Here is a 24,485-nt window from a genome sequence, read left to right on the forward strand (position 1 = left end):
TCTAATTTGTCTTGCTGCAACTTCTGCCCATTGCTCCTAATTCTTTTCTCTAGGGTCAAGCAAGTACTTCTTCTGTATATAAACATCTTGATGTTTATAATACAGTGCCTTCCCCCCTAAAAATAGCACCCACAATTAAAGACAGTACTCCACATGTTTTCTGAGCTGGTACAGTGACATTATCACATTCCTCACCCTAGACACTGTTATCCCTTTTATACAACTTAAAATTTCACTACTTTTTTTTTATTCTCATATCACTACTTCACTCCCTAGTCATCTTCTCTTTAGTCACCCTGCTTCCTAGATCAGCAACCATGCCCTAGAGGTCTTTACTCTCTCATTTCTGGAACTGTCACCCTGGAGTCCCACTATACTGATACCCACTACGCTAAGATAGGTCTGCTCCCCCAGGGCCTCTTTTTATTTCCTGGTCACCTCTTGAATATCCTCCATGCTGTATCTCCCCCCTCCAGTTAATTTTCATAACTCCACACGCTCTCCTACCTTTGCTCCTCATTCTGTTATCATTCATGCTTTGAGAAACCCCAGCACTGGCTTGCATTGCTCCTACTCATGTCCTACTAAACAGAGCTAGAAGAAGTCATACCATCTTGCTGACTTTGTCCACTATAGACTTACATGATCTAATCTCAGCTGTACTGCAGTACTGTATCAAAGCAATCCCTTTCTTCCCCTCAAATGGATTTTTCCATCTCATTTTCCACAGTGGCTGTTTCAACTTTTTCTCAAATTTCTTACAGTACATCCTTCCCCTCTCATTTGAGGACTTTATTTTATACTTTTCTGAGAAAAAAATGAGACCATTTACTGTGAGCTCCTCTTCTCCTCAATATCATCTTCTTCAATTTCATCATTATCTCCTCCTTTATTCCTCTCTCTAATGAAGAGGTAGCTCCTGTCTTCATTAGAAGCAATCCTTCTATTTATACCCTTAAACACTATCCCCTCCCCTCTTCTCTATACTATTGCTACCACTTTGATCACACCCCTCTCTATGATCTTAAGTCTTTCCCTAACTATTGATTCTTCCACTTGATGTCTACAAACACAGCCTTGTTTTCTAAATTAAAAAAAAAAATCTTCACTGGATCCTACTACCCCCATTAGCTATTGTCCTATAGGTATCCTCCCTTTTTCTTGCAAACTCCTTTAAAAAGCTGTTTATATCCATTGCCTTCACGTCCTTTACTCCTCATTTTCCTCTAAACCCTATAATATCTGACTCCTGGCCTTATTCTGCAATGTTATGCATGATTTTCCAATTTCCAAACTAATGACCTTTTTTAGTTCTTATGTTTCTTAGCCTCTCTATATCATTTGATACTGTTGAGTACTCTCTCATCCTATAGGGATCAGAAGTTTTAAACCTTTTTTTGTATCCTTTTGTATCACTTTTTTGATCCCTTTGGTAGACTGATCAGTCGGGCCCAGTGAATGACCTATTTCAAGAATATTTTTACATATATAAAATATGTCCCTATATTCTTTCATGGAATGTCATCAGCTCCTATGGATTTCATTATCATATCTATGTAGCTGATTCCGAGAACTATTCTTTCTAATCTTAGTATACCTTGTGAGTTCTAGTACTTAATACCAACTAATTTTGTACAGTTGAAACTAGATACCCCCATAGACATCTAAAATTTAACATGTCTAAATCTGAAACTTGTTGTCTTTTCCCTTAAACCCACCCATCTTCCAAACTTTCCTTTGTCAATGAAACCACAATCTTTCCATTCACTCAGGTTCAAAATTTCAGCGCCATCCTCAACTCCTTTCTCTCACTCACCCCACATATCCAAGTAGTCAGTAAGTAAACATTTATTAAGTGTCTACTGTGTGCTATACCTGTGCCAAACCCTGGGGATACAAATATGAAAAAGAAAAATAGTTCCTACCCTCAGGGAGCTCATAATCTAATAAAAGAAGACAACACACAAAAGGAAGCTGGACAGAGCATGATGAAGAAGTACAGAAGAGTGCAGCTAGATGGGAAATGAGGAGATGGTTGGCCTGGACAGTCACCTTAAATGGAAATTCTGGTGGAGCTCCTCTCTCTACCATCCAGTCAGAGGAGCAGAGGATACTGAAGAGGTGAGAGTACCATGTCAAATGCCATCTTGCAGGATAATGAGGTTCCTTATGATCAGGTTCCTAGAGGCATGAGGGAGAAGTCCAGAGGAGGACAACTGGGTGGTAAATGAAGAATTTACTAATTTGTTTCATTTTTATCTCTTTGGTTCTTGCTATCCACCTCTTGGCTCCATTTATCCAGCAATGACTTCAGAACTTCACTGCTTCTCTCTTGTTCTAGAGCAGTAGCTTCCTGGTTTCCCTGCTTCAGGTTTTTCCCCACTCCATTCCAGCCACCAAGTTGATTTCATAAAGCACAGATCTGACCATGTCATCCCTTTACTAAATAAACTTGCATATTTCCCTCATCTCTAGGATCAAGTATAAATTCCCTAGTTCAGCATTTAAAGCTTTTCACAAACTGACTCCATTCTACCCTTTCCAGACTTAATACATATCATTTCCCTCCACACCCTCTATCTTCCAACTATACTGAATTTCTTGCTGTTCCTCATACAAGACATATAATCACTGTCTCAGTGTATTTGTACCTGGTTTTCTTTGTACCTAAGATGTTCTCCCTTCTCACCATCACCATTTGGAATCACTTCTCTCCTTAAAGATTTAGCTCAATTGCCATCTTCTATTTGAGATAGTTCCTTATTTCCCCAACTATTACTACTTTTGTCTCCCCCAAACTCCTACCCAGGTTTTCTTGCTTTTGTTTTGTATGCATTTTGTATATACCTGTATATGTGGATGAATCCTTCCCCATTAGAATATAAGCTCCTTGAGAGCAGGGACTCTTTGTGTTTTCTCTTTATTTGCCTAGCACCTATTATAGTGGTTGGCAAATAGATGCTTGTTGATGGATTGATAATTATATCTCTGTTATCTGGCAACTTGTACTTTAAGAATCTCCTGAGGCCCTGAGAAATTAAATGATTTGCCTAGATACAGAGCCAGTATGTGCCAGAGGCTGGAACTTGAACCCAGATCTCTCTGATTCTGAGAACAGTTCTTTATACACTATACCAGAGTGCCTCTTTTAAATAATAAAAATAGTCGGTTTTGTCTTTTGTGATCTCTCCTTGTTTCAATATTAGTTCTCTTCCTAACCATATTTTTGAAAGGCACCTTTCATTCACCTTTCAATTTTTCATTTAGGTTGTTAATCCATTTGGAGTTTATTGTGTGATATAGATGCATTTTTTATTAAACTTATTTCAACTTTTCCCAGCACTTCTTAATAGGAAATCAATCCCACAATGTTTTGTATTCTTGTTTTTTTAGTAAACTACTGTGTTTGATCTCTTTTGGTCCTTGGTTATCTAATCTGTTCTCATATATATTCCTGTCAATATAACCAATACCAGATAGTTTCATTTCCTGCTTTATAATATACTTTTAAATAGGCCACCTTCATTTCTACATTTAAAAATTTATTTCTAGGCCTTTTGTGCCTTCAGATGACTTCTGTTACTACTTTTTCAAGTTATATAATTTCATTATATGATTGCTTTAACACTAAATATGTAAATTAATTTAAATAGTAACCACAAACAATTAATATCACTGAAATTACTTGTCATCCTTAATTTATGTAAAGAGCATTTTGTATTTGTATATGTGTGAGGATTGGATTGAATTTTCACACGACCTTCTCATCTTACCATCAGCATCTTAGTGATTTCCCTGGATCAGCTAGAGGTAGTATTTGTATTTGTATCAGGTGCAAAGGAAATATGAATGCAGATACACCATGGTTAAGGAGAACTTCTTGAACACCCCACAAATACGAGAAAAGATCTCATAGCAACCAGGAACTATGAGTTAACCCTTTGCCACATGTGCCCACTTTGCCCTACACTCTGAAAGAAAGAACTTTTCTTAAGCATTTACTAAAAGCAATGCTAAGTGCTAGAGATATAAATGCAAGCAAATGAGACAGTATTTACCTTCAGGGAGCTTTCATTTTAATGAGAAAGCACATAAAGAGGAGCTGAAAAAGAGTGGGGTGAGGAGATTTAAGTGACATGGTGGTATAATGATGGCTTTGAAATAGTGGGAGGTCTGGTTCCAGCTAGAAAAGGTGAAAGCTCATCTACCTCAAGCCTTTGTCTCACAAGTAGAGTCCTGGGTTCCAGTGTATGTGTGTGTGTGTGGAGAGAAGGAAAGAGGGAAAGGCAGGATGGGGATAATGACCAGAATGCAGATTGCAGGTAAAGAGATGGTCAAAATCTGTAGTTCTGAAACTCAGGGACATCTGGGTTTATTAAATCTGAGGTTCCTCACTGTCAATATCCTACAGATTCTATTGATTTTTAATTCCAATATGTTTGTTTTCTTATATTATTTTCCAAAATTGGTGTTTTTCTGATATTTTCTAAGAGAACAATAATTCTGTAATTGTATGACAATTTTTGATCTTCAAGATCAAGTTCTTTGACTTGTGGAGGGAAAGAGGGAGGGGGGAAGGAAGGAGGGGAGAGAGAAAGAGACAGAGAGAGACAGAGGAACAAAGAGACAAAAACAGAGAGACTGAGGGATCACAGTTCAAGGCTGGAAGTAGAAACATTTTAAAAATAAGTTTTTATTGATATCTTTTGTTTCTTACATCATTGTTATTATCCTGTGTCCCTTCCCTTCCCTGAGAGCCATACTATATAACAAATACTATTTTTAGTGAGGAAAGAAAATCAACACGACTGATCAATAGAGAGAAAAAAGCCTGAAAATGTGTAATGTATAATAATTATGGACTTCCTAGTTCAATGAACGGTTGAGTTAAGGAGGTATCCTTTAATAGCTCTTCATTTGAATTGTGCTTGATCTTTATTCTTTTGTTACATTTACTTTAAATTTTTGAAGTGTAGTTGTTCTTTCCATTTACCTTGTTATAGTTATTGGGTATATTGTTTTCTTACCAGTTCATAAAGATTTTTCCATGCTTCTCTGTATTCATCACATGCATCATTTCTTACAGCAAAGTAATATTCTATTATTATATGAGTACATGAGTACCATCATTTGTTTAAGTGTTTCCCATTTAATGGGCATTTACTTTGTTTCATTTCTTGGCTGTCACAAAAAGTGCTGCTATAAATAATTTTAAGTATATAGAGATTTTTTTTTTCGTATTGATGATTTTTGGGGTATAAGCCCAGAAATGGAGTCTCTGGTTCAAAGGGTATGAATATTTTAGTTGATTTATTTGCAAAATGCTTTCCATTTCACAGCTCAGCCAACAGTGTATTAGTGTGCCTATTATTCTACAACAATTCCAACATTGACTATTGCCATTTTGGTCATTTTGGTCATTTTGGTCAATTTTCAGGGTATGAGACAAAACCTGAGAGTTGTTTTGATTTCCATTTCTCCTATGATTAGTGATTTGGAGCATCCATGTGTTTGTGAATACTTTTGAGAATTATTTGTTCAAATCCTTTGACGACTTATCTACTGAGGAATGACTATTAATTATATATATGCATATTTTAAAAATATTTATATATAGATGCATGTGTCTATATATGTTCAATATGTATATATATTGTTTATATATCTTGAATGCTAAATTTTAATTAGAGAATATAATAAAAATATTTTTCCTATTCAACCACTTTCCTTAATATCCTAGCTACATCATTTTTTTCTGTGCAAAAACTTTTCAGATTCATATATCAGAGTTATCTATATTTTCTTTTGCAATTGCCTTTATCTGTTTAAGATTATGTCTCCTGACCATAACTGTGAAAAGTACATAATTTGTTTCTCTTCTCATTTTTTACAGTATGGGGATCTATAATAATAAGATAGTGTATCCATTTAGAATGTATTATGGAATCTAGTATAAGGTGTTAGTCTAAGTTTAATTTCTCCCAAACTGCTTTACATTTTCCCAGGATTTTTCATCAAATGAAAAGTTTTAGTTTGTTTCTTTTTCCTCCAGATAATTTAAGCTTTACACTTCATCAAATACTGGGTTATTAAGTTCTGTTATTTCTGAATCTTCCTTGTCTAGTCTGTCCCATTGACCTATTTCTATTTTTTAACCAATACCAGATGGTTTTGATGATTGCTACTTTTAATATAGTTTGAGGTCTGGAGGTGCTATTCCCCCTTCATCCCTAATTCTTTTCATCATTTCCCTTGATATTCTAGATCTTTTGTTTTTCCAAATGAATTTTGTTATTATTTTATCAAATGTGTTAAAGCATCTACTCAGTAATGTGATAGTATACATTGGTAATTAAGTTAAATAGTTTTGGAAGTCCTGTCTTTTTTATTTAATGGCATGTCCTAACCATGTGAACTAAATATTTCTTCCAGCTATTTAAGTTGTCCTTTATTTCTTTAAGGAGCAATATGTAATTGAATCTATAAAAGTCTTTTGTGTGCATTGGGACATGAATCTCAAGATATTTTATTCATTTTGCAGTTACTTATAATGAATTTTCTCTTTCTATTATTGCGTCTTGTGTTTTATTGGTATTAAATAAAAATGCTGTTGATTTTTGAGGATTTATTTTGTAGTATATAGCTTTACTAAAGCTATTATCTCAATTAATATTTTTGTTGATAACCCAGAATTTTCCAAGTAAATCATCAGCAAATAGGGATAGTTCTATCTCCTCTTTCCCTGTCTTTATCACTTTAACTTCTTTCTCTGATCTTATTACTATTTCTAGTTCCAGAAGTATATCAAATAATAGTTGGGAGAGAAGACATTTTTGCTTCACTTTCATATTTATTGGAAAATATTATGGTGTAACCCTATTGCGCACAATATTTGGTTTTGGTTTTAGATAGATGCTTTATGGATATTAAATAAAGATCCCTTATTGCCTATATTTTGTAGGGTTTTTAGCATAAAAGGGTAAGTTATTTGTCAAATAATTTTTCTATATCTCTGAAGAAAAACATGTGGTTTCAGATGTTTTGTTTTTTAATATGATACAATATGTTATTTTCCTAATGTTGAACTATCCTTGAATTCTTGGTATAAATCTGACTTGGTCATAATGAATATCTTTTTGGAAAAATGACTGTTGTCCCATGACAAGATTTTGTTAAAAATGTTTGAGTCAATATTAATTAATGATATTGGCCAATAGTTTTCTTCCTGTGTTTTATCTTTACCTGGTGTAAGTATTAGGGCTGTATTTTCATCTTGAAATTTTTTTAGTAGTGTTTTTCTCAATTTTTTAGAATAATTTATAGGCTTTGAGTACTAACTGTCCTTTAAAAGTTTGGTAGAATTCTTATGTGAATTGATCAGAAACAGGAGGGTTTTCCCTTCTTTTTGGTAGTTCCTTTATAGCCAAATCTATTTCCTTTTCTGAGACTGGGTTATTTAAGACCTCTATCTGGTCTCCTGAGAGTTTGAATATTTTACATTTTTGAAGGTATTCCTGTATTTCTTTTGTGCTTTCAGTTTTGTTTGGTTTTTTTAGCATGTAACTACATAATAATTTCTATTTTTTAATTTCTTCTGGTTTTGCTGTCATTTCATCTTACTCATTTGCTCTTTTGTTTGATTTGCTACTCTCTTCTTTTTCATCAAATTAGCTAATTATTTATCAATTCTGTCTTTTTTAAAGAACCAGTCTACTCATTTCTATGGGTTTTTTCTAATTTATTTATTTCATCTCTACTTTTTAATATCTCCTTTTTTTGCTTATTTTAGATTTGTTTATTTGTTGGTTTTCTTAATTTTTAAATGCATATTCTGATCATTTATATATTTTTTTCTATTTTGTTAATGTGTGTTTGTAAGGATATGATTTTTTCCCCTGAGGACTGCTTTAGTTGCATCCAAAAAGTTTGGTATGTTATTTCATCATTGTCATTTTCTTTTATATAGTGTGAGAAAATAATGGGATTTGGCAGATACTCAGAGGCTCACCTGGAGATTAATCTAAACTGATTGAATTAAGTGAGAGTGATTGACTTTTCTGATTAGCCTACTTCAAGTTAATTAGATTGTAACTGCACCTGGCTAGCCCTTAAGAAGGTATTGTTCTCAGAAGCTAAGGACTTTGAACTCAAGACCACCTTCAAGTCCAGTGAACCAATGGATTTGGATGATGCCTACCAATCAGCTTGAAGCAGTGTGTAAGGACCGCCTCTGCTCCAGACCTATAAAAAGCTTCCACACTCAGTTTGAGAGGAGTTCATGGTTGAAGTAGGCTCCTGGTGGAGGACTTGAGGAAGAACCAGACCAAGCTGGAACTCTAGGCTAGATAGGCCTTTTCTTGACTCCACCTGTTCTCTTTTTTCTAATACCTAGTATGCTTTAATAAATGCTTAATGCCCAAAGACTGGTGCTAAAGCTTCTAACTTAAGGCAACCACTCGTTAGATTTTAGACATCATAGCTAGAATTTAAGTTCCTTACAATAGTTATTAATTGGTTCTATAATTTGTTCTTTGTTGTTGTTTTTTTGTTGTTGTTGTTCAGTCATTTCAGACATGTCCAACTCTCTGTGGTCCCATTTGGGCTTTTCTTGGCAAAGATACTGGTGTGGTTTTCCATTCCTTTCTCCAGGTCATTTTACAGATGAGGAAACTGAGGCAAGCAGGGTTAAGTGAATTGCCAAGGATCACACAGCTAGTAAGCATCTGATACTAGACTTGAACTTCTGCAGATGAGTCTTCCTGACTCCACCCTGGAATTTTATCCACTGAGCCACCTTGCTGCTCCTAATAGAGCCCAACAAGGTTGTTGCTGTTATTCAATCATTTTTTTAGTCACGTCCAACTATTTGTTACCCCATTTGGGGTTTTCTTGGCAAAGACACCGGAGTGGTTTTTCATATTTCTTCTTCCAGCTCGTTTTACAGATAAGGAAACTGAGGCAGTGACTTGCCCAGGGTCACATGGCTAGTAAGTGTCTGAAGTCAGATTTGAACTCAGGGAAATGAGTCTTCCTGACTCCAGGCCCAGCACTCTATTCACTGAACCACCTAGCTGCCCCTTTATTCTCTGACTCATTCATTATTTAGAATTTCATTGTTAAGTCTCAGTTTGGATCTGTATCTTTTGTTTGTGGTCCCTGAACCAATTACTATTTTTATTGAATTATGGTTAGTAAATGATGTATTAACTCTTTCTGCCTCTTTTACATTTATTTGCATTATCTCTGTGCTCTAGTACAGAGTCAATTGTTGTGTATATATATAGAGAGAGAGACTATAAGAATATATAGAGACTATATATAAAACTATCTATCATCTATCTATCCATCTGTCTGTCTATCTATCTGTATTGCTGTCCTATTTAGAAGCTGCCTCAAGTCTTCAAGTCTATTTTTCCCAGCAATTTATTCAGATCCATATTTCTCTTCTGTTTAACTTTCTGTTTGACTTATCCAAAACTGAGAGAGGGATATTGCCATCTTCTGTCACGATTATACTACTGTCTATGTCTTCTTGTAACTCAGATGTTTCCAATGCAAATTTATATACTAAGGCATTTGGAATATATGGTTATTATTAATATTGGTTTGTTGTTTATGGTTCCTTTCAACATAATGGTTTCCTTGTTTATCATCCCTTTGTATATTTTGATTTTTTTGTGGTGTGGTTTTGTGGTTGTTTTTTTGGGGGCGGGAGGGTGTTGATCTTTCTGTTCTCAGGATGATTGCAACTCCTACTATTTTGGATTCATTTGATACATAGTAAATTTTTCCCTGTCTCCTCAGTTTTATTTTGTATATGTCTTCATTTTTAAATATGTTTCTTGTTAGCAACAGATTGTAGAGTATTGTTTTATCTGCCCATTATTTTTCTGTATAGGCCACAAATTCTGCCTTTATAATTCTCAATTCTTTTCTTAACCATTCAGAAACAGCATGTCATGGTTCCATCTTCTCTCCTCATTCTACCAGGTCTTCTGTCTCATCATATGTTGGCTTATTTTCTTTGTTTCATTTACTGTATCTGGAGGCCACATTTCATTCCCTGTTAATTTATCTGCTTTTGTTCAAGGTATTTGAGGGTTTTTTCTTGTTGAGATATTTAGTAATTTCAGTCTTCCCCATCCCCACCCCAATTTTCCTCTGTTCACTTTCTGACTCTGTCCCCTCTGATGGTCATGGTTTCCTTGGGGATTGCCCAAGGAAATCTCTGCCCCAAGTGACTTTTGAATGGTCAGAACTAGCCCTGCAGGATAGTGTATTCCTTCCCTTAGGCTTAGATGAGTGCATCTTAGTTCTCTCCTCCCCCCACCCCCTCTCTCACACACAGAATGTCTAATCCTGATGTCTTATACCACTCCCTTTGTTCCTTAGATTTCTACCAAAGATGGCAGTTCAGACCTTTGCCACATTGGTGCTATGAGTTTGTCTGCTTCAGTACCTGTTCTTCTGGTGCCATCATGTTATAGTCCCTGGCAGGCTTTTGCTCCTGAGAAGCTATGGCCACCTGCCTGGCCATCTTTACCTATGCCAACTTCCATAGCCTGGAGCTGAAGTCTCCCTGGTATTGGAAAGAGGGAGGGATGGTGGCATGGAAGTGGATTTTGTTGTAAGCCTGTGTTGGTTCCTTGGGTTTCCTAGTAGTTCTGAGTGAGATTAAGATGAGTGAGCATCAATTCATGGGTTTGTGTGTGTGTGTGTGTGTGTGTGTGTGTGTGTGTGTGTGTGTGTGTGTTTTAATCTTCTTTTGGATTCTGGGTATCCTAGACCATGGAGATAATTGAAGTTGCTTTATCTCTGGTGCATAATTTCTGTTTTTGAAAGTTTTGAGAGGTGAGGAGAATCAGAGAAAATATCCTAACCTCCATCTTATTGTCCATATGTCCTGAATTGAATGGAAACTTTTTTTAACTAACGTAGCATCACTGCCTGTCCTCAGTAAGTAGATAAGGGTGAAATTGGCACATTTGTCCATATGCACAGATCCAGAAAAGTCTCTAGGCTACCAGAGAAAATTAGGCATTGTCCTTTGAAGGACAGTTTCCTTATTGTCTTTCCCAGTGTCTTGAACCAAATATCTTTCTCGATATCTTGAACCAAAAATTACAATAAAGTCATTTAGAAATATTCCAGTTAGCATCTCAAATGACAAATTAAAAAAATAAAACCTCACACAATTTCTTCATAAAAGTTGTTAAACAATCCTAAAATTCTTTGATTTTATTTCTCACTGTTGAGATCTTTCAACTTGCTAACTATGTTCATATGTAATTATAAGACTTAGGACTTCTGGTTCAATATATCATTATTTCAAAAATGTTTAAAACAAGTTACTTCCCTATTTCCTACAAACATGACTCCCTAAAGCCTGAGAGGGGCATTTTTTCAGGAGACCTCTATAAAAGCAATTGGTCATGATGACCATCGGATCATCTAGTCCCAGCATCTAATCCCAGCAAAGGCATCTAGTCCCAGAAAGGATAGAATGTAAATTTATTCTTCTGAATTTGTACATTTCTAGTGAGGTTAAAATCTCTTTTGATCCCCCAAATCCAAGACTTCCAAACTGTTTTGAATGTAAACTATGTTCTGAAGAGATTCCCCCAGTAGGACACCACAGCTGAAGGGACTAAATTTTTATTGTTATCTACAAGGGACATTTCTTAAGGTCACAGAGCATACTCACTTCAGTCTCTCCTTTCTTAATAGCCCCAAGTAGTTTACCTTCTAATTCCTTAAGAATAGGGGTAGGCATGTTTTGTACCAAATGTTTTTACTATGCCATCTTAGTAAATACCTTTTTCCAAAAAAGGGGGGAGCATTTCACATTAAGCAACCACCATCTTTGGGAGGCATCCCCCCAAAGCACTTTCAGAAGCATAAAGACAAGTTCAGGCTTACCTTCCTCTGCACTTAACACCTCTGAGTTCAGTGGGCTCATTATCTTTCATTCCTAGATAGCTGCACTCAGGGGTGTCCTAGCAAATGTTTAACAGCTGGTTATCCAGGGAAAAAAATGTACAAACAATACAGCTTTAAATTTAATCTACATTATTAACATTTTCCCATTACTTTCTTCATTCTAAACAATCTGCAACACAATAAATCAAACCTTAATTTATAGCATTTGTTGATTTTTGAGGTATAAATACTCAACATTGAAAATTTTTAAGTCAGCTCTCATGGGTCATTTCAAACTGACTCTAGCACACCCCTGAACATAGCCCATCACCATATTATTTCAATTTTGATTCTGCAATTAAATTAATTATTCCTTTCTCATTTAATTGTTAACAAAAGGAGACTTGCTTAGCCATAGCAGGAAAAAAGATATTCATCAAGGATGGTCATTGAAGGCACCTCAAGTTTCTTCAGTTAGATGCAGAAACTTTGCTTGTTTTGCCCATTGTTTTCCACTGGCCAAACATTACCAAAAGCTCCTGAAGTTTCTTGGAACTACTTTGTACTTGGGCCACTTAGGATATGATGTCAATAGTGTTAGCCACTTAATCTTCTGAGCCAACCAAGTCTTGAGGATGGTTTTAATATCTTTTAAGGAAAAGAAAAACACCTAACCTAACTTGCATTTATTGATTTTCCTTTGTTGTTCAGTCATCTCCATCATGTCTGACTTTTTAGAAATACATAATTGAAAAAGATAAAAAAGAAATACATAATTGAAGAAAATGATACATTTCTTTTAGAAGTTAGTGAAAATAAAGATATAAAGATCCATCCAAATTCTTAGATGAACCCCTCACCCCCACCCCCCACCAAAACCTACCCAGAGATTCTTTTGGAATCTGTAGAACACAAACATAGGAAAAAATGGAAACCAGTAAGATGAGGTAGCTTTTACAAATTTGGTTAGGAGGAGAATTTTTCATTAAAAAAGGTAGAGGTGATCATAAAAGATAAAATAGATAAATAAATGATAGGTTACATAAAATTAAAAAGATTTACATAAAAAAACCAATGTTTTTAGAATGAGAAGCAAATATTGCAAATAAGGAGAATAAAGCATTATCAAATATCTCTGATAATGGTCTATCACTAAAAATATGTAGGGAACTAATATAAATATATACGATCAAAAGCCATCCTCCAACAAGTAAGTGGTGAATGGGTATGAACCATCTCAGAAGTTCTTGAAAACTACTAACAACCAAATAAAAGATTGTTCCAAATCACTAAGATAAATTCCAATCAAAAGAACTCTTAAATTTTATCCCACATTGAAAAGATGGACATAGTTAGGTTGCAGAAAGGTGGCCACATTAAATAAACTTTTGGTGAAGCTATAAATTGATCTAATCATTTTTAAGGCAATTTAGAATAATAGTTTTAAAATAGCTGAAATATTTAATTTAAATGTTAATTAATGTTACCTTTTGACCCAGAAATACCATTCAATGAGGTCAAAAGAAGGAAAAAATATCAATTCAAAAGATTATAAGTAGAAGCCTTGTTAGTGGCAGCAAAGAACTGCAAACAAGTAAGTGTCCATTGATTGGGAAATGACTAAAAAAAATTATGGTTATGGAGGGCAATAGAATGTGCTATAAGAAATAATGCATATGAAGAATTCTGATTCTGGAGAGAAGGTAAGGAAAACCAGGAGATCATGTATAATGACAAGAATCTAATCAGAAAGTACTAAATAAAAAATGAAACTGGATACTGTGTAATTGAGACAATTCATCACAAACATTCAGAGTTGAAAAAATAATTTTTCTCCTCTCTTTGCAGAGGAGAGAGACTGTGAGTATGAAATAGTTCATATACTTTTTTTTGTGAGGTAGTGAGGGTTCAGTGACTTGCCCAGGGTCACACAGCTAGTAAGTGTCAAGTGTCTGAGGCCAAATTTGAACTCAGGTGCTCCTGAATTCAGGGCTGTTGCTTTATCCACTGTACTACCTAGCTGCCCCCAGTATACTTTCAAACAAAAGTGATGAATTTGGTGATTTAAATTTTTAAAAATTTTTCTATTTTTAAAAATCTTGGTGACATTAATTTCCCCTCTCATTATCATGAGACTTGTTTCAACTAAATGATTCTCTTTTTTGAGATAAAAAACTATGTTCCTTATTTCCCTTTATTCCTTTTGTAGCAGTTATTAGATAGTAAATTTCTCCTGAATTGAAGTAAAATATATAAAGGGAAACATTTTAAATTAAAAACATTTAGCTAAAGCCACCATACTTGACATAGTAAAGATGTGTTCTTTGAAGAAGGAAAGAATCCAGAATGCTTTTCTAAACTTTAATGGCCTAAATTTGAAGGTGATCCCTACAGATAAAAATATTTTAGTCCCTACGTAGTTATTCATTTAAATCAATTTTATTTTTATGAATAATTTTATATGACAGTCATGTTCATGAAAACTTTGTTTTACATTTGTAATGTTCATAGGTATATTATAATTGTTCCTGTGTGGGACAGAAGAAACGACTACTATCAACTGTGGAGGGTGATGTCATAGATGCTCAAGCTGGGAAATGTGAATCAAGATGCAAGAATTTACCCATATTCTTTGCGTTTTTCTTTGCTACAGTTGTGTTTACTTTTATGGCTGGTACACCAATTACTGTGGCCATCCTCAGGTATGCATTTCATTTATATAGTCTTTGTATATTCTAGCCTAGATTTATATATGAGAAATATTCATAATATTTTTAGTAGACTTAAGAAACTTGAATCATCAGTTCTTTTCATATTTTAGAAGAATAAGTATTGTTACAAAACTCAAAAACTGCTTTATAGTTATTTCCAATCATGAAATATGCAATATCATATCTGAATTGTTTCTTACTCTTGTTGTTTGAAAACAAATCACAAATTAGCAAATATGGTAAAATTCTATTTTAATGCAATTTAAAGATTTTATAAAGTTCCTGCTATATGCCAGATGCTATGTTAAGCATTTGGGTATACTTAAATACTTAAATGAGCAAGCCATCTACACCTTCTTATCATATGACTTTTGCTCCTGTCTTTCTAAATTCTCTACATGGGAATCTGTTCAAAATACTTGGTTCCTCCTTTTAGATCTCTTAATATTAAATAAGTATCAGTGTCTCACTCATTCTCACTGCATTACTAAGCCATTGCTTCTTCCATCCTTCCATCCCTTTGATAGCATCTTTTACACTGCTTCTTGAACACAATTCATTGGTAGTAATATATAGCATCCTATGTCCACAATAGCTCTCTCCATTCCTTTTTCCATGATCAGCAACTTTTATTTTGCAAAGTTTATGGTATTCCATGATTTAATGCCATGTAGTATCACCAGAAAACTAATGGTATAAGAAAGAATTTTGTGCATTTACATATGTATATGTGTGTGCATACATGCATTTACATATATGATGTATATGTGTATAAATATAAGCACTTGTGGACTAGTTCTATTATGTAGCCAGCTTTATATCATAATCAGAACAATAGGCTTTCTTGGTTTTTCCTGTGTAGATATAGATACCAAGCTCTTTTGAATAATTGCACATCAATCTCATTTTAGGGGCTCTGTGATGTTGCACAGTTTGTTGAAATGAAGGACCTCATCTGGAGGGCCTCATCATCTGTAGGGGAGTCTCTACTTCCATCTGGACTCTGTGCTAGATACCCTTCATGTCAGTGTCAAAGAGCTTATATCTCTCTATTTTATACCTTGATATTAATAATGAGAGAATTGTTCAACTGACTTTTATAATGAGAATATGAATTGGAAGAAAAAAATCTTTGTCCTAAGGGACCGTCCTATTCAAAAAGGGCAATAAAACAAAATTTTTAAAATATGATACAAAGTGGAATGTGTTAAAAACAAAGCAGAGATCTGTATAAAATATCATTAAAAATTTGAAGAAGTTGAAAGAAGAGAAAGCTTCCACCACCAGGTGGTACAGTGGATAGAACACTGGGCAAGGAGATAGGAAGACCAGCGTTCAAATGTGGCCTGGAAAACATAGTACTGGTGTGACTTTATCATTTAATTTCTATTTCAGTTTCCTCATCTGTGAAATGGAGATAATAATAGCACCTACCTCCCAAGATTGTTGTATCAAATGAAATAATATTTATAAAATACTTAGCATGGTGCCTGGCACATAGTAGGCACTATTTAAATGCTAGCTGTTGTTATTATTTTCAGTTGGTGTGGGGAGGGAGGGAGATTATGAGGGAATACTTCTTGGATCAAGTATCATTTAAACTGGGCCTTGAAGGAAAAGAATTTTGATCAGCAGAAATGAAGGAGGGAAGGGAGGGAGGGACTGGAAAGTGAGAATAAATTGAGTCTAAAAGAGGCAAGATGAGACAGGAAAATTACTAGTAGTTCAGTTTAGCTTGAATATAGGGTGTATATAAGGAGTATAGTGAGATACGTTTGAAAAGGTAGGTTGGAGCTATAATTGATTGTCTTAAATCCTAGACTAAAGAAGTTTATATTTTATTATATAAGCATTGGGGAGTGACCTGGCTACACCTGTCTGTTAGGAAAATTATTTGGCAGCTGTACAATGTATGAATGAAAGTTAAGAAAGGCTGGATATAGGAAGACCAATTAGAAAGCTATTAATATAGTTTAGCTACAGGTATTGATGCCCTGAACTAGACAGGTCACAGTGTGAATAAAAATATTAATAATATTTCAATTTTATAGTTATTTTGTGGTTTAAAAAGCACTTTCTCTATCATAGCCTATTTTACATATGAGAAAACTAACATTTTAGAAAGATTAAATGACTTTCCCTGGTTACAGAAGTAAGATGTTAGAGCCAAGATTCAGACCATATTCACTACACAGTGCTGCCTTTCCACGGACATATAGGTACATATAGAAAAGCCTTTTCCAAGAAATAGTGGAAATAACTGAGTAACTGATTTGATGGGGAAAGGGTGAAAAAGAGGGAGGGAAATAGAGGAGGGAAAGATGGAATTGAGAAAGGGAAAAAAATCAAAGATGATTCTAATGTTTTGATCTTAAATAACTAGAATAATAGACATTTCATAAATAGAAGCACAGCTTATTATTACACAGATTGGGTTAATAAAGGATTAGTTATAGGCATTTCCTGAGCATCACTGTAGTGTTAGCCAACCTTACCAAGGACAGAAGTTAGAAATAAAGGGATATGTGTTTTTAATTGCTCATTAAACTGAATATAATTGACATGTTTGTATTTTTCATCCATTTTTTGTACAATCACTTTAGTAATACTTTAAATCATAGCATTAAATATGCTTTTTTTTCTTTTTGCTTGCTTCAGGGAGCTAAGTTTGAAGAGCAACATTTGTCCCCAGATCTTACATTGATAAGAAATTAACTAAAATGTGTAGGGTATTTTACATGGTCTATAAAATGCACAGTTCACTCTTTCGTGGAAATAACAGTTTAGTTTGGGATATAAAACAAACTTAAGGCAGCTTGATCCCATTATTGCAGAGCAAAGAATCAATAAGTATGAAATACTATAGTAAAAACAGTATGTAATTATTTTTAACAAAGACTTACTAAGCAAATACATTGTTCAAGATTAATAAAACATAGTCCCTGTCCAAGAAAAGCTAACATTGTAAGCAAAATAATATAGTGATATAAATAACAATAATGCAAATTAAAATATGATAAATAAATTGGAGAGGTATTGGGGGAAATGGCTATGATAAGAGAAAGATAATTTCTATTTGAGGATATTCAGTGAATATTTCATATAGAAAGTGGCACCCAAGATAAACCTTAAAGAATGGAAAAAATTACAATTGACAGAGATCAACAAATGGTCAGAACTGAGGGCAATATTTCCAATTTAACACATAGCAAACAACCCTGGGAAGTATTATTGCCTATTATTATCTCCAGTTTATAGATAAGGAAAGGAAGGTAAATAAAAGATAAGTGAATTGCCTTAGGTCACACAGATAGTAAGGGCCTAAACCTATATTTGATATCAAGTCTTCCTAACTCCAGGTCCTGTGTTCTATCCACAGCACCATCTAGCTGCTTCTATGAAAAGGTTTGGGGAGAGCTGGTATAGTGAAAAAAAGGCTCTATTTGGAGTCAGAGGACCTGGTTTTAAACCCTGCCCTTTCTACTTGTTATATCTACAACCTTAGGCAAATCTGAGCCTCAGATTCATCATCTGTAAAATGGGAATTTGGATAACTTTTGAGGTTCTTTCTAACTCTTAAGATTCTGAGTAAGAAAAATCATTAACTCCAAGACTACTAGTATGGGTGACTAGGGAAAATTTTCATTATTCTAGATTATGGAGATGGATGGAACATTTGTGAAGAGGATTAAGGAGATGAGATCGGGGGTTTGACCATCCCTTTTTGTTTTTGAATTGTTAAAAAAAAAAAGTGTAGATCATGAGATTAAGGAAGTTGATTTTTGAGGCAATATCAGTATGTATATGGTGGGTGTTTTTGTGAGGCAATTGGGATTAAGTGACTTGGCAAGGGTCACACAGCTAGTAAGTATCAAGTGTCTAAGGCCAGATTTGAACTCAGGTCCTCCTGAATCCAGGGCCGGTGCTCTATCCACTGTGCCTCCTAGCTGCCCCTATCAGTATGTATATTGAAGTCTCCAAGTATATAGGCAGGGTCTAGAGTGGAGAGGAAGAGCCAGTTAACCAAATTCCTTGAGGGAGGAAGACAAATTCCTAGGTATTGGTAAATTGAACTTTAGAGGGGAAAAAATGATTCTAAAGGACTTAGATGGGTGAAGGTCTGAAAGTAGCAACAAGGAGTATTTCTCTTCCTGCCCGTTTGTCTTAAGAAAAAGATCCTACACTGGTGGTGTGGAGGTGCAGTTTCTTTTGAGTAGAGCCAGGTTTTCATAATTGTAAGAAGAGCAAAGAAGTATGGAGAGATCTAATGTGAAGGATAGTTGTTATCAATAGAAATGGTAAATAGAGCAGGATGGGGACAATGGGAAGGATCAGGCTAAAGCAGATGGAGATAAAGGAGCAGGGACTGGTAACAGGGAAGAGAGTTTTCACCTGTGCAATTTTTGACTTTTAATAAGGGGTGTGCTGGCCACAGAACAATAGATTGCCATCCAAAGGGAGCAGTGTCATAGGGTCCACCTCAGGTGTTGTTTTGATTTTTTCTTCCCTTCTGGAAGAGGGCAGAGGCTCTCTGGTACTGTACTGGTATTTGATGTCAAAAGTCAGGGAGGGGGGCTGCTAGGTGGCACAGTGGATAAAGCACCGGCCCTGGAGTCAGGAGTACCTGAGTTCAAATCCAGCCTCAGACACTTAACACTCACTAGCTGTGTGACCCTGGGCAAGTCACTTAACCCCAATTGCCTCACTTAAAAAAAAAAAAAGTCAGGGAGGAATAGCAATAGACTCCATGACAGCAGGTTGGTAGGTGCAGAAGGCAAGGGACAATGGAAGATTTTTGAAGATACTACTAGGCTCTCCAATAGCAGTACTTCTTATAGGCTTATTTGTCAGACTGCCTTGTGGTTATTTGCCAATGCTTTGCTCATGACACTACTTTTGGTTGCCTTTTTGTTATCTGCTTTATGTGTACATTTGGGGTTGGATTAAGGATATGGTTCTTTATTTGAGGTAAGAGACTTAGATTTGGAACAATTCCTGTTTTGTAGAAACAAACAAACAAACAAAAAACAATGGCCTAAAAGAACTAAAGATTATACACTTCAGTCAATTTACCAGACTGAAGCAAAGGATTGTTCTGATTATTTTCAGTATCTATAAATGTCAGAACTTTCACCCCAAACCAAGAAGCATGGAAGAATAAAAATCTCTTAGGATATCTTAGTGCTCTAAGTATGAATATGAAATAGACCTCTTAGTTGTATCTCAATGCACAGTGTCAAGTAAAGGAATAAAATATATCTAATAGTGTTGAGGAAATAGAGGCAAGAAGATGAGCAAATATCCACCTCAAAAGTCTTTTTTATGTATTCATATGACAAAAAACCACGCCCACCATTTCAGTTCTGTCATAGTTTGATGTCAGATTGAAAGTACCCTACGTAGATTTATATTTTGCTCTCTTCTTTGTAATATTTTTTATCAGTTATTGGGTTAAAGGCACAAATGGCATATTTATCAGATTTTCAGATACCATAAACTTAGATAGGATAAATAACAAGGGGGATGACTGATTAAAGCTTGAAAAAGATCTTGACAACTAGAACACTGGCCTAAAATCAAATTATTAGCTATAAATGCAAAACCTTTCACTTGGAGAAAGCCAATTTTACAAGTGCAAGGTGGGAAAGGTGTGGCAAGAAAGACGTTTATCTGAGGAAGAACTAGAAGCGATTTTAAGTCAACATTGTGATGTGGAAACTAAAAAAGGTAGTCATTCAGTCAACAACCACTAATTGCATATTATGTGCCAGGGACTGTGTTAAACAATGGGAAGAGAAATAAAAAACAAAAATAATCCTTGCCTTTCAAGGACCTTCCCTGATAAATATATACAAGATACATATAGAATAGATGGGAGGTAACTTTAATGGGGAAGCCCTCCTGCAGATAGTGGCATTTGAACTAAGTCTTGAAGAAAGCCAGGGATTTTAAGAGGAAGAGGTGAGATGGAATTTCCAGACATAAGAATGTTAAGCAACCAACAAACCCTTATTCAACACTTGTTCTGTACCAGGCACTGTGCTATGCACTGAGAATTAGTCCCTGCCTTAAAAGAGCTTAAATTTTTCTGGGGAGAACAAACATTTGTATCAACAATGAATATTTACAAAATATATAGAAAGTAAATATAAGGTAATTTGTGGGACTTTGGGGACAGGGGAATAGGTACTAGCAGCAGTGGGGCTCAGGAAAGGAGATCGTCCTTGAGCTGAGCCTTGAACGAACCTAAGAAGTGGAGGTGAGAAAGCAAAACATTCCAGGCCTAGGGGACAGCCTATCCAAAGATATGGGTTTTATATTCCTGGCCATGAGGATTAGAATGCTTGGGGTGGGGATAGGATTTGAAATGAGGGGTTAGGAAGGGGTGAGGACCAGGTAGACTATTAAACTTGCTAAAGTAAGCTATAAGACTACTATTTTTGGCTTTTTTGTTCTACTATAGTCCATGGGGTACCTAAACTGATTATTTAGTAACAAAAGTAGTCTGAATGATCAATAAAGTAGCCTTGGACCTAATGTGCATTCACTGTAACTATTATTGATTGTTAATTATTATTTGCTTACAGGTGTGTGTTTGACAGACAGCATTCTCTTGCCCTGGGCGTACAATTCATGCTTATCCGATTATTGGGTATGGCATAGATACATAGTTCTTTGTGAACTATTAATTTTGTTGGCATTCATTTTTGTTGAATTTATATGTCTGTATATAGATAGGAACACAAAATTTTTTAAATGATGACATGATATAGAAAAATGTGAAAGGGAAAGCTTTTTCAAAATTCAGGAATGAGTCATCTTTCAGAGAAGAAAATAAATAAGGTTTTGTCACTATTTGTATTAAATGCCTTCAAAATTTGTCATAAGGTATAAATGATATGGTTACTATATATCTGAAAAATAAAAATATAGACAATCTCTGACTTATGAGGGATTTGTTTACATGAATCAATGAGACTGGAGTCTGTTTATCTACCACCATTACATATATGTGTGCATATATATGGTATAAATATTTATATATATATACACATGTATATAGTGCAAAATAAAAATATCTATAACTCAAATGTCAACACCCCTGAGATTGATCTAGAAAGTTATTTTTTATGCACATGTATAAAAGGATACATTTTTATAATCCAAATATTGAGGACCCACTCATATATCTATAGCCAGAACCTCTAGTGCCTTCTTCTGTAGGCATTGAGGCAGTATGTTTTAAAGTTCAGAATGAGTTTTCTAATGGAAATTGTTTTAACAAGGAATAAGAGAGATGGAAAAATGGAGAGAAGTAGAAAAAGATCACATGAAAGGGAAAGCTTTGGCTAAGGAATCAGTAGAGGAGAAAGAGAATGACAGAAAAGGAAAGATAGAATTAAATCACTACTACTAATAGCTAACATTTATATAGTGCTTTAAGGTTTGCAAAGCACTTTATACATTATCTCATATTATTATCATGTTATTCCCATATTTTTGATGGAGATCAGATATAATCAGTCCTGGGTCAAGCCACTATCTTGATATTATTCTTTTATATTTAATGTTGTATAGATTCTCAAGTGAATAAAATAATTTTTTTGTATTTGAATAAAAGTATTAGGGTAGAAACTTATAGCTCACTGAAAACATCTTCCACACAACTCCAGTAGCAGATAGGACAACAAAATTATACACATTTTGTAATTATCATTGTCATCATGGGCAATGGGGCAGGAGGAGGGGAAGAGAGAAGGGAAGGGAAGAAATATTTATATAACACCTACTATGTTTTAGACACTAAACACTTTATAAATAATATCTCATTTGATCACCATGTTTAATATTGCTATCACTATTGTTGCTACTAATCATTATTATTACCATTATTACAGTACTTCAGATATATTAAGAGTTAAAATGGTTTTGTGTATGTGCTTACCTGGGAACCTAACCACTTATCATGTTGTTTTTATGAGAAAATGTTTTCAAGCTTTAAGCGACTAGCCTAACCCTTTGATTATATACTTGAATAGCACAATTTTAAATGTGTATCCTTACATGTCTAATCCTTATCTTTGGTAGTAGATGGTGATAAAAACAAGACATATTTCTCTTGGTATTTTTTATGAAATTATAGCCTTCTAATTAAAGATAGAAGCTAAAGATTTAATGCCACTTACTGCTACTAATGTCAAATTGACTTTGTGGCTAATGGTTTTCAGACAACATTCCTAACTTTGTAATGTAACAGTCTCATATAGTAAATGTTTTATCTAGACAGCTAATAATTTTCATCTTAGAAATCTCTCATGTAGACGTCAGCGTCAAATTGTTTGCCTTCTAAAGGAAATGAAGAGGCAGGCAGAAGAGAGGGAGGGAATTTAGAACTCAAAATTTTTTAAATGTCAAAAGCATTTTACATGTAATTAAAAAATATTTAATGAGGGGCAGCTAGGTGGTATAGTGGATAAAACACCAGCCCTGGATTCAGGAGTACCTGAATTAAAATCTGGCCTCAGACACTTGACATTTACTAGCTGTCAAGTCACTTAACCTGGGCAAGTCACTTAACCCCCATTGCCCCACAAAAAAAAAAAAATATTTAATGAAACAAAAAATATTTTTAAAGAAATCTCTCAGAGACTCTTACAAAAATATACTAGAAGGGTAACTTACCTAGTCTTGAACTAACTATAGCCCCAATATTGATACCATGCTTAATAAGTGATTACTTGGGTAATTGGGCAGAATCTGTCTATCTCTTCTCTACTCTTTCCTGGTAAACTAGCACAGAACCATTGAACTTCCTCTGTAGATCTTCATGGATATGTATATTTATGTGTGTGTACATCTGCACATGCACACACACACACACACACACACACACACACACATGCAAATACAGAAAATCTCATTTCTAAGGTGTTCCCTGTCAGCAGGGAACCTGGGGACCATGAATGTTGCAGTAATACTAGGGACAGACCTATAGTTACATTTCCACTCTTATGATAGATATCAAATTATGATATTACTTGAGTTTGGGATTGTGACAAGATCTCCCAACCCTCAGTCTCTGCCCAAATTGATTGGAATTCCCTAGACTAACTCAAAATTTTTCCATCCTCTTGAGGATCCTCTGAATCATAGGGAATGATCTTGACTAGAGAGTGTCTTGTGGTTGTTATTGTTGTTCATCCTTCGTGTTTGAAGAGGATCAGTGACATCATGCGGTGATGTCCTGACTTGCATGTGAATGGGATTTAAACCTGCCCTGAGACAAACCAGTACTTTGGAGTCTCTGTGGGCCAGGAATATCAAATGTTACTAATTAGCACAGATACTAAATGACACGTGATTATTGATATTTGTAGTAGTTTTAAAGTTGTTGCCCCTTTTGGAGAACTGACCCATTATATGATAAGAAATCATATACTAAAATTAAAAGCTTCTTCTACAACTTAAATATCAGATATATAAATTTGAGATTTTAGAAATATTTGAAGAAAAATACTATAAGTTAATTATAAGTCAATATATTTTTCCCTTAAACATCAAATGAGGATTATATGATGCAGTCAGTCACATTTCTGATCTTATACAGTGATTGATGATTTTCTGTGTAACTAATATTTTTATGTTAGGAGTATATTTTTCTCAAAGATTGTTCTCAAAGAATATTGAGCTAGTTAGGTGGCACAGTAGATAGAATGCTGCCCTTGGAACCAGGAAGACCTGAGTTTGAATATTACCCTAGATACTTATTTGCTGTGTTACCTTGCTCAAAACATTCGGTGACTCTCAGCCTGTTTCCTCATTCTGCAAAATTAAAACAACATAGTACCTACCTCA

At 34.8% G+C, this 24,485-nt stretch overlaps 1 protein-coding gene across 1 annotated transcript in view; it reads left to right on the forward strand.

Moving 5' to 3' along the window:
- The window catches only part of LOC122734474 (solute carrier organic anion transporter family member 4C1-like), a 120,970-nt gene that overhangs the window by 84,114 nt on the left and 12,371 nt on the right, over positions 1-24,485 (forward strand). Inside the window, 2 exon segments of the mRNA XM_043975318.1 lie at positions 14,431-14,621; positions 21,218-21,282. Coding sequence (XP_043831253.1) covers positions 14,431-14,621; positions 21,218-21,282 — 256 coding nt within the window.

The sequence above is a fragment of the Dromiciops gliroides genome, chromosome 1, assembly GCF_019393635.1.
Source record: "Dromiciops gliroides isolate mDroGli1 chromosome 1, mDroGli1.pri, whole genome shotgun sequence".
Taxonomy (NCBI): domain Eukaryota; kingdom Metazoa; phylum Chordata; class Mammalia; order Microbiotheria; family Microbiotheriidae; genus Dromiciops; species Dromiciops gliroides.